The sequence below is a fragment of the Ochotona curzoniae genome, unplaced genomic scaffold (assembly GCF_017591425.1).
Source record: "Ochotona curzoniae isolate NIBS_2020 unplaced genomic scaffold, NIBS_Ocur_1.0 patch437, whole genome shotgun sequence".
In the NCBI taxonomy this organism is placed as follows: domain Eukaryota; kingdom Metazoa; phylum Chordata; class Mammalia; order Lagomorpha; family Ochotonidae; genus Ochotona; species Ochotona curzoniae.
The window spans coordinates 1-11884 of record NW_024467014.1 but is presented as its reverse complement, the minus strand read 5'-3'; the positions used below and the strand labels follow the sequence as shown (position 1 = coordinate 11884).

At 55.9% G+C, this 11884-nt stretch overlaps 1 protein-coding gene and 1 non-coding gene across 3 annotated transcripts; both read right to left on the bottom strand.

The window, feature by feature from the left end:
* Window positions 1-565: 565 nt before the first annotated feature.
* On the bottom strand, window positions 566-11877 carry LOC121167996 (PRKR-interacting protein 1). 2 transcript variants are annotated; one of them, XR_005885667.1, is made up of 7 exons: window positions 11719-11877; window positions 11262-11340; window positions 10209-10309; window positions 8795-8880; window positions 6161-6228; window positions 3470-3582; window positions 1610-1678 (listed from the first exon to the last, which is right to left on the bottom strand). XR_005885667.1 is itself a non-coding variant. In XM_040997743.1 (6 exons), exons 1-6 carry the CDS (start codon window positions 11842-11844, stop codon window positions 1575-1577), a joined length of 564 nt encoding a protein of 187 aa, XP_040853677.1. In that variant the 5' UTR covers window positions 11845-11877; the 3' UTR covers window positions 566-1574. The 2 variants fall into 2 exon arrangements, 1 of the variants encoding a protein (XP_040853677.1); XM_040997743.1 differs by lacking the exon at window positions 3470-3582 and having other exon boundaries at window positions 566-1678.
* Window positions 10609-10739, bottom strand: LOC121168016. Its single transcript, XR_005885668.1, has one exon. It is a non-coding gene; the product is annotated as a small nucleolar RNA SNORA68 (small nucleolar RNA).
* Window positions 11878-11884: the final 7 nt, after the last annotated feature.

Here is an 11884-nt window from a genome sequence, read left to right as displayed (position 1 = left end):
GACAGCCAATGATGCCACACACATCTCCGTGGCCAGCTCCGAACGGCTCTCCCCCCGAGCTAGCAACCAGCCAGGGTGTGACTTCACGTCTCTCCCCTAATTGAAGCCCTTTCTGTGGGGTGGTGGGAGCACTAACCATCACCCGCTCCCCTCTCCATGACAGCATCTATTCTTCACCAAATGATACCCTGAGCAAGACTGAGTCACCCAACCTAGGGCTCATAGGACTCGGAAACCGCCAGGGGGCTTTGCCTGCCCTGGCGTTGGCTTCCGGGATCTGCAACGGCAACCCCAAGTACAGTTTCCACCTGCGCATACTGAGCCCAGCTCCCTCTTAGTCTGTGGCCAAAAACTGGCCAGGGAGGAGGAGATGGTGCGTGGGTCTATCAGGTCACACGCAGGGATGGGGCTTCAGGATCCAAGCTCTGGCACCTCCAATAGCACGGGTAGCAGGGAGTGTCTGTGGAATCCAGAGCCAGCAGAGACAGGATTAAGCCAGGGCACAGCCCTGACCAAAGGCAGCCCGCCAGCCCCGCTGAGAAGACACAGGCTTCGAACACGCGGCCAGGGGGGTGCTTGTTTATTAGACTGATGCTTCATCCCATCCCGGCTTTGGGCAAAGAGCAATGCCTGTGACCTGAACCACAAGGGCCAGGTGTGGTCACAGATGCCGGGCAGATCCAGAGTTTGCGGGAGATAGGGGAGGGCACCTGACTACACCAGCAAACACGCCTCGGGTTCCTTTCACTCAAAACCACCTTCAGTTCCTGGTAAGTCCACAAAACATACCTAGGTACTCAGAGATAAATGGTTCAAAAATGGAGCACAGACTCTAGCCCCCTGTGCCCCAAAGGTCTAAAAGCACCAGGGTTCAGGGTAGACCCCAGGGTGCTGAGGCAGCCTGAGCCTGCAGCAGTGCCAGCCCTTTCTCTCAGACCGCAGCTTCTGGGAGATCCAGGGAGAAGGCCACGTCTCTGTGCACTTTCCTGTTTAGATCTCTACACTTCTGAGTAAAAATGCAGCCTGTGGCCAGCACTGCCCTGAGCTCCACACCCTAGCTCAGCCCCACTGCAGCAGCTTCCCCCTTATTTTCCTCATTACCCCTCACTTTTCCAGCAGCTCGCGTCACCAGTCCCCGTGCTGGAGTCTTGGCCCACCCCGCCTGTTCTGGGAGCTGAGGGCAGGAGAGCCACACAAGCGCTCAGCACCCGCCCCAGGACGGGGCCTGCTGCGTCCTGCAGCCCGTCTGCACTGTCATCCCACAGCCTCTGTAATGCACATTTTGCATGTCTCAACGAAACCCAGCGGTTTTCTGTGCTTTACTATGTAAGCGCTCCGCAAGTGGGTGCCACCCCAGGGTCATGGTGGTTTACTGGGAGAACTGTGCCAGCAGCACGTAAAGCCTCTCTCCTTTCCACAGGAACACGGCTGAGCCCCGCCCAGGAGGCCACAGGGCTCCCCACCCAGGGAGTCCTTAGGAGGAGGGCTGAAGGAAGGCCTCCTCTCCCTGCTGGGCACACCAGGATGCTCTGCGCCCCGGTCACGCATGAGCCGTGCTCCAGACAGCTGTGTCATCACCGCCCCATGATGAAGCTGGGCTGCTCTTCCTCTTCATCCTCCTCTGTTCCAGACGCCTCCTCAGAGCTACTGGACTGCGGCTCCGGGGCCTGACCGGCTCCTGTAACCACATGACATTCAGATTACAGACGTACAATCTGCTGGCGGAATCAAGGGTGTTTTTAAACAAGGGAGAGCTAACGGGGAAAACAAGGAACTACCGTACCCACACGCAGGTGGGGAGCCGCAGTGGCCCCCCCCCCGGCCACAGTGCCTCTCACCGTACCCTGAAGTGGGGTCAGCACAGGTGGGCCTCATGCTCACCGCCAGGGTGGCAGCAAACAGGCCCCTCCCACACCAGGCCCTACAGCTTGTGACCCTGGCCAGGCAACAGGGAGCACTGGGCTTACAGTGCCCACTGCAGTCAGCAAAGGACCTCCAGAATCACACGCAGAGGGAATCTGCCCTCAGCAAGCCTGCCAGCCACAGGCCCGGGACCCCTTCCTGACACCCACGTGCAGTATTTTCCCTGCTGCGATTGGCAGACGGGCAAAGGCAGAGCAAAGACAACTTATCCTGCTCTCCTCTTCTCTCTCACTTCTCCATGCCAGCAGAGCAGTGGGCAAGAGCTGGGAAGAGGCAAGGCAGGTGGCCTGGGCTCAGCCACTCCAGGTAACTCCTGCGGGCACGGCAGCCTCCAAAGTCACCATACAGGACTAACGCCAACATCACAGCCAGAGCTTGGCTCCCACGATCACCACAGGCCCAGATGAGAGTTTCACGGTGGGTCCCTTCTGGGGACAGAGCTGGGATGTCTCAGGATGCGAAGCCCTTCTTCCCTGCACCGCCATGTCAAACAGAACGAGCCATTTGCAGAGCTCAGGTGATGAGCTAGCTCCTGACTTGCACTGTGCTGTCTTCCCACACAGCATCTGCTTGGCTCTAGCAAGAGTCCCTGACGGCCACATCAGTGTTACGGGCCTGTGTGACAGACGGCTGAGTCAAGCGTGGTCCATGATTGTCAAGGCAAGGACCAGGAGTCAAGCTCAGAGGACTGGAACCCTCAGGCCCTGGCCCACCTTGTCTGCCATAAGTGCCCAAGGAAGCAAGGAATCTGGCATGCAAGGTACCAGATGGGCATCCTGCCCTCCATCCTGAAGGCCAGGGCACCAGGCAGCCCACTCCGCAGCTCAGTCCTCACACCCTAGCTGGGGGCCTCTACTCTAGAAGCTGGGCTTCAAGGCTGAAACTTGCAAAAACCTGTTTAGGTCTGAAGTTGGATTCTGTCCCAACATTGACAGCACATACATGGGTGAAGCAAGAGGTGCGTGCGCACACACACACGGATACAGCTGGACAAGGGCAGAGGCCCAAGCTCTGCAAGTGATGGTAACACGCTGGCAAACCTGGCTGGCCATGGCAGGGGGAACGGGGCAGGCCACCCAAGGCATTCCGGTGGTGGCCAAGCCCTCCCTTTACACAGCATGGTGTTATCCGCACTGAGAAGCATGCCCAAGGGTCCAGAAACAGCAGCTGGAAAGCAGCAAACTAGAACCTGCACAAGTTCAGGTCACCTGGCAATGTAACAAGTCACCCAACTCATTCTTTCATGTAGTAACTAAGTGAACGGCAATAAATCATTAACTAGCCAGCTACTGTGCTTAATGCAGCGGATGTAAAAATCACCAATCTAATCACAGCCGGAACGAGACATCAAGCACACAGGTTAGCATGGCCCGCACTGTTTTCAGAAGGCTGGGCAGCACCAGATGCTGGCACTGACTTGGCACAGCAAGGACTTTGACCTGCTGCTGGCTGGCGCCCAAACACGGCACCGCCAGACAGCCTCCCGTAGAGCTGAACACCATGCACTTCATCACACAGGCGGGCTCACAGGCATCTGCTCATTCACCTGAAACTCGGATGGTGCATGCCAAGGTTTGCTGCAGCTTTATTCCTAACTGCCAGGACCTGCAGGAACTCAGACGTCCTCAAGCAGGTGACTGGCCACCATGACATGCAAATCTTCAGCAACAAACAAGACGGAGGTACTCAAAGTCATGGGCGAACCTCAAGTGGGTCCTGCCAAGTGCAAGAAGCCAGCCTGGAAGAGGCAGCACACCCCATACCCCTCACCCAGCAACCCTGTGGAAAAGGCCAAACCAGAGACAGCATGGAGTCAGGCAGAGTGGGAGGAACACAACAGATGCTCCCAGGCCAGGACACCATGCTGGGTGATGCCGTGATCCTGCAGTGTGACGACACCCACAGTGTCAACAATCCAACTCTAACTGTAACATGAGGGAAACTTCCCGAGGGTGTCAGGGGGCCCAGGACAGGATACTGGAGACAAAAGGAACCCACGCACATCACAGACGTGTGCCCCTGTGTGGGCACCTTCTGCACATGAGTGGAGCCTGCAGGGCGGGGGCCCCAGGAGCAGAGAGCCTGCAGGGCTGCATCCCTGGGAGCCGCACACAGCGCTGCTCTCTGCTTGCCGAGGTCCCTTCCCACAGGGCAGTGTCCCTGTGTACGAGACCTGGACAGCTCCCACTGGAGATGGACGGCGGGGCAGCATTCCTCATGCAGGAGACAGACACCAGGGAGACAGGAAGACTAGTGTGATCGCTGAGCTGATGGCTCAGGGCTGCAGAGGCGCTGCTGGTGAACAGAGACGGATGGCTATGTATCCCCCCTCAGGACACACAGGCTTGGCTGTGCAGGCAGCCGGGAGCCCCACACACCAACACCCAGCAGCACCCCCAGTGCACAGATCCTGGTTTCGAATATCATCCATCCTGCAAATGGAACCAGTGTTTCTTAGACAAATGGCCATTTCTAGGTCTGGGACAGAAAATAGGATGTCTGTGAGTGCTAGAGAATGAGAAGCAGAGAAAAGAAAAAAATCCACCCAGGGATGGGGCGTTGTCAAAGGAGGCAAGAGTCCACAGGAAGAGCTTCTGGTGGCCGAGGTGGGGACTGGACTGGACCTGACACAGGGACCTCAGGCTGGCAAGCCGGGGGGGACAGGGGTGTTCACAGCCAAGAATCCTGCTGCCTGGCCAGCCCTCCCAGGGTACACTCCTGCTGGAGAAGTGGTGGGCCTCCTCCCAGAACACGCAGCCCCAGTCTAACCATGGGAGAAACAGAGAATTCCAGTGTGAGGACACTGCAGAGGAGGCCTGACCCAAGGAAAAGGACAGCTCAACTCACAGGAGCCTTAGGACATCCAGATCACAGGTGACCCGACTAAGGGAAAGGTGCAAACCCTTGGACCCTGCACCCGTGTGGGAGGCCTGGAAGAAGTTCCTGCCTCCTGGCTTCGGATTGCCACAACGCCAGCCGTTGCAGTCACTTGGGGAGTGAATCACCAGATGGAAGATCTTCCTTTCTGTCTCTCCTCCTCTCTTTCTATATATATATCTGACTTTCCAATTAAAAAAAAATAAATAAATCTTTAGGAAAAAAAAACCCTAGCATCCTTTGTGGGGGCTGGTTCAAGTCCCAGCTGCTCCACTGCCCATCCAGCTCCCTGCTTGTGGCCTGGGAAAGCAGTGGAGGATGGCCCAGTGCTTGTGCCCTACACCCACCTGGGAGACCCAAGTGGAGTTCTGGAATCCTGCCGGAATGGCTCAGTGGCTCAGCCACTGCAGCTACTGGGAAGTGAACCAGCAGACGGATCTGTCTCTCTCCCTGTCACCCAGCCTTTCAAATCAATAAATAACTAATTAAAAATGGTTAAGGACTCAGCCTTCACTGACCACTCATGAGGCTGACCAAGTGTTACCAATACAAGTGCCACAGTCCCTTCTGGAAAATCACTTAACGTAGCAAAAGGTGGCAATGTGCACTCAGACCTCCCAGAGCATGGCACACCTCACTGCCAGCGAGCGGCTGACTCCCCCATTACCCGCCAGAGGGCGCCCTGGGACCACACTCAGGAAGCCATCCGGAGGGCAGCTAGGGAGATCCAACAGTCCCAGCATGTAAGGTGACACCTACTGTGTACTGCTGGGGGAACCTTTGGCTTTTTGGTTCCAAATAAGCACCACCACTTTCTCCCTCATTCCTGCTCTGCAATCAGGGAACATGATGACAATGGCAAGTGTTGTGGCAGCCATCTCACACCCGGGGTGGGGCAGTAAAAGCCAAGAGAACTGCAGGCCCGCTGGACCAGCTACTATTCAGCTACGGAAGCAGCAGGCTTCTCATCATGGAAAGGAAACTGACAACTCCTCACTAAGCCAGAGCAAGCTGACTCAGCAGATGAGTCCATCAGAACCAGAGAGATACAAGAACACTGGGAGGGCCCTGCAGTGCTCCCTGTGCACAAGGATGCTGCCAGATGCACACGCAGCAGCGGCGGCAGGCGCCTCCCTCCTAGCCAGAAGGCAAGGGCCAGTGTGGGGACAGGTGGCTAGGGCAGAGAGAGATAGGGGTCCCCTATGGACTGCCTGTGGGTTCAGCGTCCTTGCTGGGCCACTTTGGCCTGCTCACCCTGGCCTGTAGGCGAGCTGAGGCTCCTACAGGGAAGTGGGCATTTCCTCCAGGCCATGGGCAACACTGGACAGAGCCTACAGCCATGACAGGCAGTGCTGCTCACCTTCTTTCTGCTTCTTCTGTTCAAGTTTCATCTTCTTTGCCAATAATTTCTTCTCCTTCAACTTCTGGCTGTCAATGTAAAAGACACAAATGAACCGTAGCTTAGAATACAAACGTAAGGCCCAGCCAACAGCCTAGGGGCCAAATCCTTGCCTTGCATCTGCTGGGATCCCATAGGGGTGCTGGTTTGCGTCCCAGCAGCCCCACTTCCCATCCAACTGCCTGCTTCTGGCCTGGGAAAACAGCACAGGACAGCCCAAAGCCTTGGGACCCTGCACCCGCGTGGGAGACCCACAAGAAGCTCGTGGCTCTGTCTTTGAGTTGGCTCACTTCTGGCCACTGCAGCCATTTGGGGAGTGAGCCAGTGGACAGAGGATCTTACTGCTTTCCGAAAATCTTCGAAGAAAAAAGTCAGTCATGCTATCTAAAAACTTGCAGCAGAAACATTTTATCATCTTTAAAAAATAATAATAAAAGATTGATTTCTTTCAAAGACAGTTACAAAGAGAGAGAGACACAGATCTTCCATTTGTTGGCTCATGCCCCAAAGGGTTGTCATGGCGAGAGAAGGGCCAATCCAAAGCCAGGAGCCAGGGACTCCATCCGGGTCTCCATGTGGGTGCAGGAAGCCAAGCACTCAGGACATCTCCCACTGCTTGCCCGGGGCACTAGCAGGCAGCTGGGTCAGAAGCACAACAGGCCAGGATTCTAACACATCCATACAGGATGCCAGAGGCTTAACCCATCACACTACAATGTCAGCTCCTTTGTTCTTTAATTTTAAAGATTTTATTTTGATTGGAAAGGCAGATATACACAGAGAAGGAGAGAGAGAGAGAGAGGAAGATCTGTCTGCTGGTTCACTTGTCAAATGGCAGCAATGGACGGAGCTGAGCCAATCTGAAGCCAGGAGCTTCCGCCAGGTCTCCCACGTGGGTGCAGAGTCCCAAGGCTTTTTGGTCATCCTCTGCTGCTTTCCCAGGCCAAAAGCAGGGAGCTGGAAGGGAAGTGGAGCAACCAGGATACAAACCAGTGCCATATTGTTCCCAGGTGTATGCAAGGATTCAGCCACTAGGCTATCACACCAGGCCCCAATTATTTTCCCCTCCTTATTTGAATAGTATGGCAACACAGCAACAGAAACATTCTCACATCTACTGCCTTCTTCACAGATTCTCAGGAGCCAGGAGCCTGGAACTCTCTCCAGCTCTCCCCCCACCTCCATAGGTGGCAGGGACCCAACCAACTGTCTTCTCCCACAGCGTGTGCAGGCAGGAAGCTGGGCTGATGGCAGAGCAGCAGGACTTGGAGCAGGACTTGTCTGCGCACTGAGCAGCCATTCCTCCGCATCAGAGACCTGCCAGCAACACACACTCCTCACGGCCCTGCCAGTCCAGCATGGCCAACATCACGAGCCAAAAGCCGATCTGGGGAAGTCCTGAGGGGACTAGGGTAATCTCCAACACCCTGGAGGCGTGCTTCATCCCAAGATGCTCAGCTCTCTAAAACCTGAGACCATTTAAACACTCTCTCGGGTGCAGTACAGTAGCTTAGTGGCTAAAGTGCTCACCTTGCATGCACTGGGATCCCATATGGACACTGGTTCATATACCAGTGGCCCTGCTTCCCATCCACCTCCCTGCTTGTGGCCTGGGAAAACAGCTGTGGACGGCCCAAAGCCTTGGGACCCTGCATCCACTGGGAGCTCAGAAGAGGCTCCGGGCCTCTGGCTTTGGATCAGCTCAGCTCTGACTGTTGCGGCCACTTGGGAAGTGAATCAGCAGATGGAGGATCTTCCTTTCTGTCTCTCCTTTTATCTGGCTTTTCAATAAAAATAAAAAATAAATCTTTAAAATAAACAATATTTTAAAAAAGCCAAAAAACCAAATACACACTCACTCTCTCCTCACTACACAGACACACATAAACATAGCATGTACACTGTGCAGTCACTTGAGGAGGTCACAGAAGCTAATTTAAGGAACAAGCTAAACGGGAAGTCTGGTTATAGCACTTGGAAAGAATTGGTGAATGAATGGTCTTTCTCTCTCTCGGTCTCTCTAACTCTGCGTTTCAAACAAATAAACCAGACTTCAAAACAACAAAAATTCTGATGTTAAAACACAGATGTGAGGGGCTGACAGCAGTGGGCGAAGCTGCAGCCAGCAATACAAACGTCCCATACTGGAGAGGCAGTCTGAGTCCCAACAGCTCTGCTTCACTCCAGGCCACTGCTTGGGGCCCGGGCACACCAAGGCCAGGCCTGCCCAGAGCGCTAGGCTCCCAACGTTGGTCCTGTCCAGCCCAGCCCCAGCCTTGGTGGACAGCTGGGGAAGAGAACCAGTGGATGGAAGATTTCTTTTTTTGTCTCTACCTCTTTCTGTTATTGTACTTTTCAAACACACTACAGAAGCATTGGTGACCCAGAGGTCCACATGTTCCCCGAAGTCCTGGCTTCTAAGCTTTGTAGAGTTGGGCAGACGCAGGGGAGCTGAGAGCTGCTCTCGCCAGGCGCTGGGAGGACAGTGACTCCCCGGAAGGGCTGCCCGACAGAAGGCTGTGGGTCTGCAGAGTGGGTGCACTCGCTGGCCACCCACACCCACGTCCCTGCCTGGCCCGGGGTGCCGTGACTCACCGCTTCTTCCGCCGCTTGGCCGTCTGCTCCTCGGCAGCGATCTTATTCTTTTCCAGCCTTTTCTGAAATTCTGCATCCAACCTTTGCTGCAAACAAACACCCATCATTTGGACAGATTCGGGCCTGGGTAGGCTGCAGGAGGCCGCATGCAGGCCGGCTGTGGGAGTTCTAGAAGTCACACCACTGTGGGTTCTGTGGGCACCACGAGGCCCACAAGGCCACTTTATTTTATTTATTTATTTAAGATTCATTTTTATTGGAAAGTCAGACATAGAGGAAGAGAGTCTGCAAGGAAGATCTTCTGTCCGCTGGTTCACTCCCCAAGTGGCTGCAATGGTCGGAACGGAGTCAATCTGAAGCCAGGAGCCAGGAGATTCTTATGGGTCTCCCAAGCAGGTGCAGGTTCCCAAGGCTTTGGGCCGTCCTCAACTGCTTTCCCAAACCATAAGCAGGGAGCTGGATGAGAAATGGGGGCTGCCGGGACACAAACTGGTGCCCATATGGGATCCCAATGCATGCAAGGCCAGGATTTAGCCACTAGGCTATTGTGCTGGGACCTCTTTTTCAAAAAGATATATTTATTTTTACTTCAAGGTGATATGGGGGAAAAAAAGATCTTCCATCTGTTGGTTCACTCCCCAAACAGTCACAATAGCCAGGGCTGTGCTGTTCTGAAGCTGGGAGCAGGAGTTTCTTCTGGATGTCCCACATGGGTACAGGGACTCAAAGACCTGGGTCACCCTCTACTACCTTTGCCTAGCAGGATGGGAAATGGAGCAGCTGGGACACAAACCAGCAGCCACACGGGATGCTGGCAACACAGACGGGATCAGTTTGCTATGCCCCACACTGGTCCCACAACAGCCATTTCCACTCAAATTACAGATTCCACTCAATTCAACTGAAGTGGGAATTATATTCCCCAAAATTTAACCAGAAACATGGAACAAATGAAATGAAGGGAGTATTTTTAAGAGCCTCAGAGAGCCATTCTAACCCCCAGCCAGGTAAAAGCTTCCCAGGTTTTAGTTAAATGTGCTAAGCAAGTCTCCGGCTCTTCCATCATGACACCAGCCATGAGGAAGGGTCACCCCAAAGCTACAGAGCACAAAACCTCAAGGCAGCAAATGCAAGAGTGTACCCCAACTGCTCACAGCAAACCCAGCTGACCCCACGGGCAGCACTGAGGTGGCTAGCCAGATCCAGGCAGAGAACAGAGGGCAGCAATGGCCTGATGCTGGTGGACAGGCCGCACCGTGGGGACCTGGGCCCTCAGGACCGCTCATGTGAGCTGGGTGTGACCTGGGGACTCTCACGCCGATTGTTTCTGTTCTCCTGAGCCCTGCACTGGGACCACACTCTCCCAAAGCTTGCTGGTTCCTGTGGTCCCCGCCTGACCACCTGGCCCACTGACCTTCTCAGCCATGGCATCCATGTAGTCCTGCCGCTGGTACTCTCTGCGGCGCAGGTGCCTATACACGTGGAACTCTCCGCTGCCGGCTCCAGCACTGGAACCTACAGCCAGAACAGAGCAGCACAGGATGCCCTGAACCCAAAGGCAGACCAGCACGACACTGCGAATGGTGGGACTGTGTCTGCCTCCCCCCTCAGCCTGGCGTGCCAGCCCTGGTGCCCACCCTATTGCGGGCGGGAAGGCTGAGTGGACAGCTGCTGTGGGAACCTGGGAGTGCCGGGTCTGTCTGAAAGCACACCCTGGGCAGTCTCCACCTCCAGGATGAGGCTGGAGTGGTCACAGGTGCCATCGGTCAGAGGGGCATGGCCTGTCAACTCAGGTCCCCCTCAGGGGGCCAGGGGAATGTAGGACCTCCACGTTCACTTCCAGGGGCACCGCCACAGCCCCAGAAGGCAGCACAGTCCGCTCACTGTGGCACCTGTGTTTAAACCACTGTTACAGGCAACAGCGATTCTTGGGGTTCAGGTGCAGCAGGGGCATGCTGTGGCTCCCGGGTCAGAAGCCCTGTACCCCAGCCCAGGACCTTCCCCCTGCCCCGGGGCACCCTCAGACAGCAACCCCACCCAGCTACAGAGCCGCCCATCACAGAAGGGGCTGTGGCGGGTCTGTCCTAACTGAATTCTCCTTCACCCAGGACGACACTGCACATTGGGATGTAACTCATCAGACACTTCACAAGTGGGCTTGGTGGGTCCACATTTCTACTAGTCTCTGCGTTTACCTCTTTGACAATGACCATGTCTTGATTTGTCACGCAAGGAGAATAGGCAGTATAAAGGATTCCCCATTAGGGAAAAACAGCCACCCACCATTAACAATAACTGGGGGGGGGTGGGCAGGCACTCAACAGGCTAACCCTCCACCTCCAGCAACCACACCCTTCTTACATATCAAAAGGGTAAACATTTTTTCCCCCTTAGCCTACCTAACAAATTATTGAATGTAACTCTTATTATCTCTAAGAGCTTTTATGTACACACACACGGACATTACCCATCACGTCTCGGACAAATTCCGGGGGTGGCCGCGGCGCCCACTCGCTCATCTTTTCCGGAATTGGCACAGCTTTGTCCTGCGACCCGGTGGGGGTGGGGGGACAGAAGAGCAGTGGTGAGGGGTCACCCTGTGCACCCAGGGGGGCGTCTATAATGACCAAGCACCAAGCCAGCAGCGTGCGGGCAGGTGGACCACGAGCCCACGTGGGGTGCCAGTGTCGTCCCCCTCTGTCAGGGGTTCCCACGCCCCCCGGCTCCCGGGGGTCCCCGCGTCCTCCTCCCCAGCTCCCAGGGGCCCCCACGTCCCACCGGCTCCCAGGGGTCCCCACGTCCCCCCAGTCCCCGGGGGCCCCTCCACGGCTCCCCAGGGTCGCCCCGAGAGCTCGGGCGCCGATTCCCGACACTGCCCGCCGCAGCGGAGTGGGGCGGGAGACGGCGGGCGCCCCTCGTCTTACCGGGTTCTTCATGAGTCGCTCCAGCTTGAGCTTCTGCTCCTCCGCCGCGTTCTTAGGGATGACCAGCGTCTGGGGCTCTTTCTTGGGCCTCGGCGGGCGCACGGAGGACGCGGCCGAGCTCGCCATGACGCCGCTTCCCTCGCAGTCCTCAGCCGGAGGAACGCTA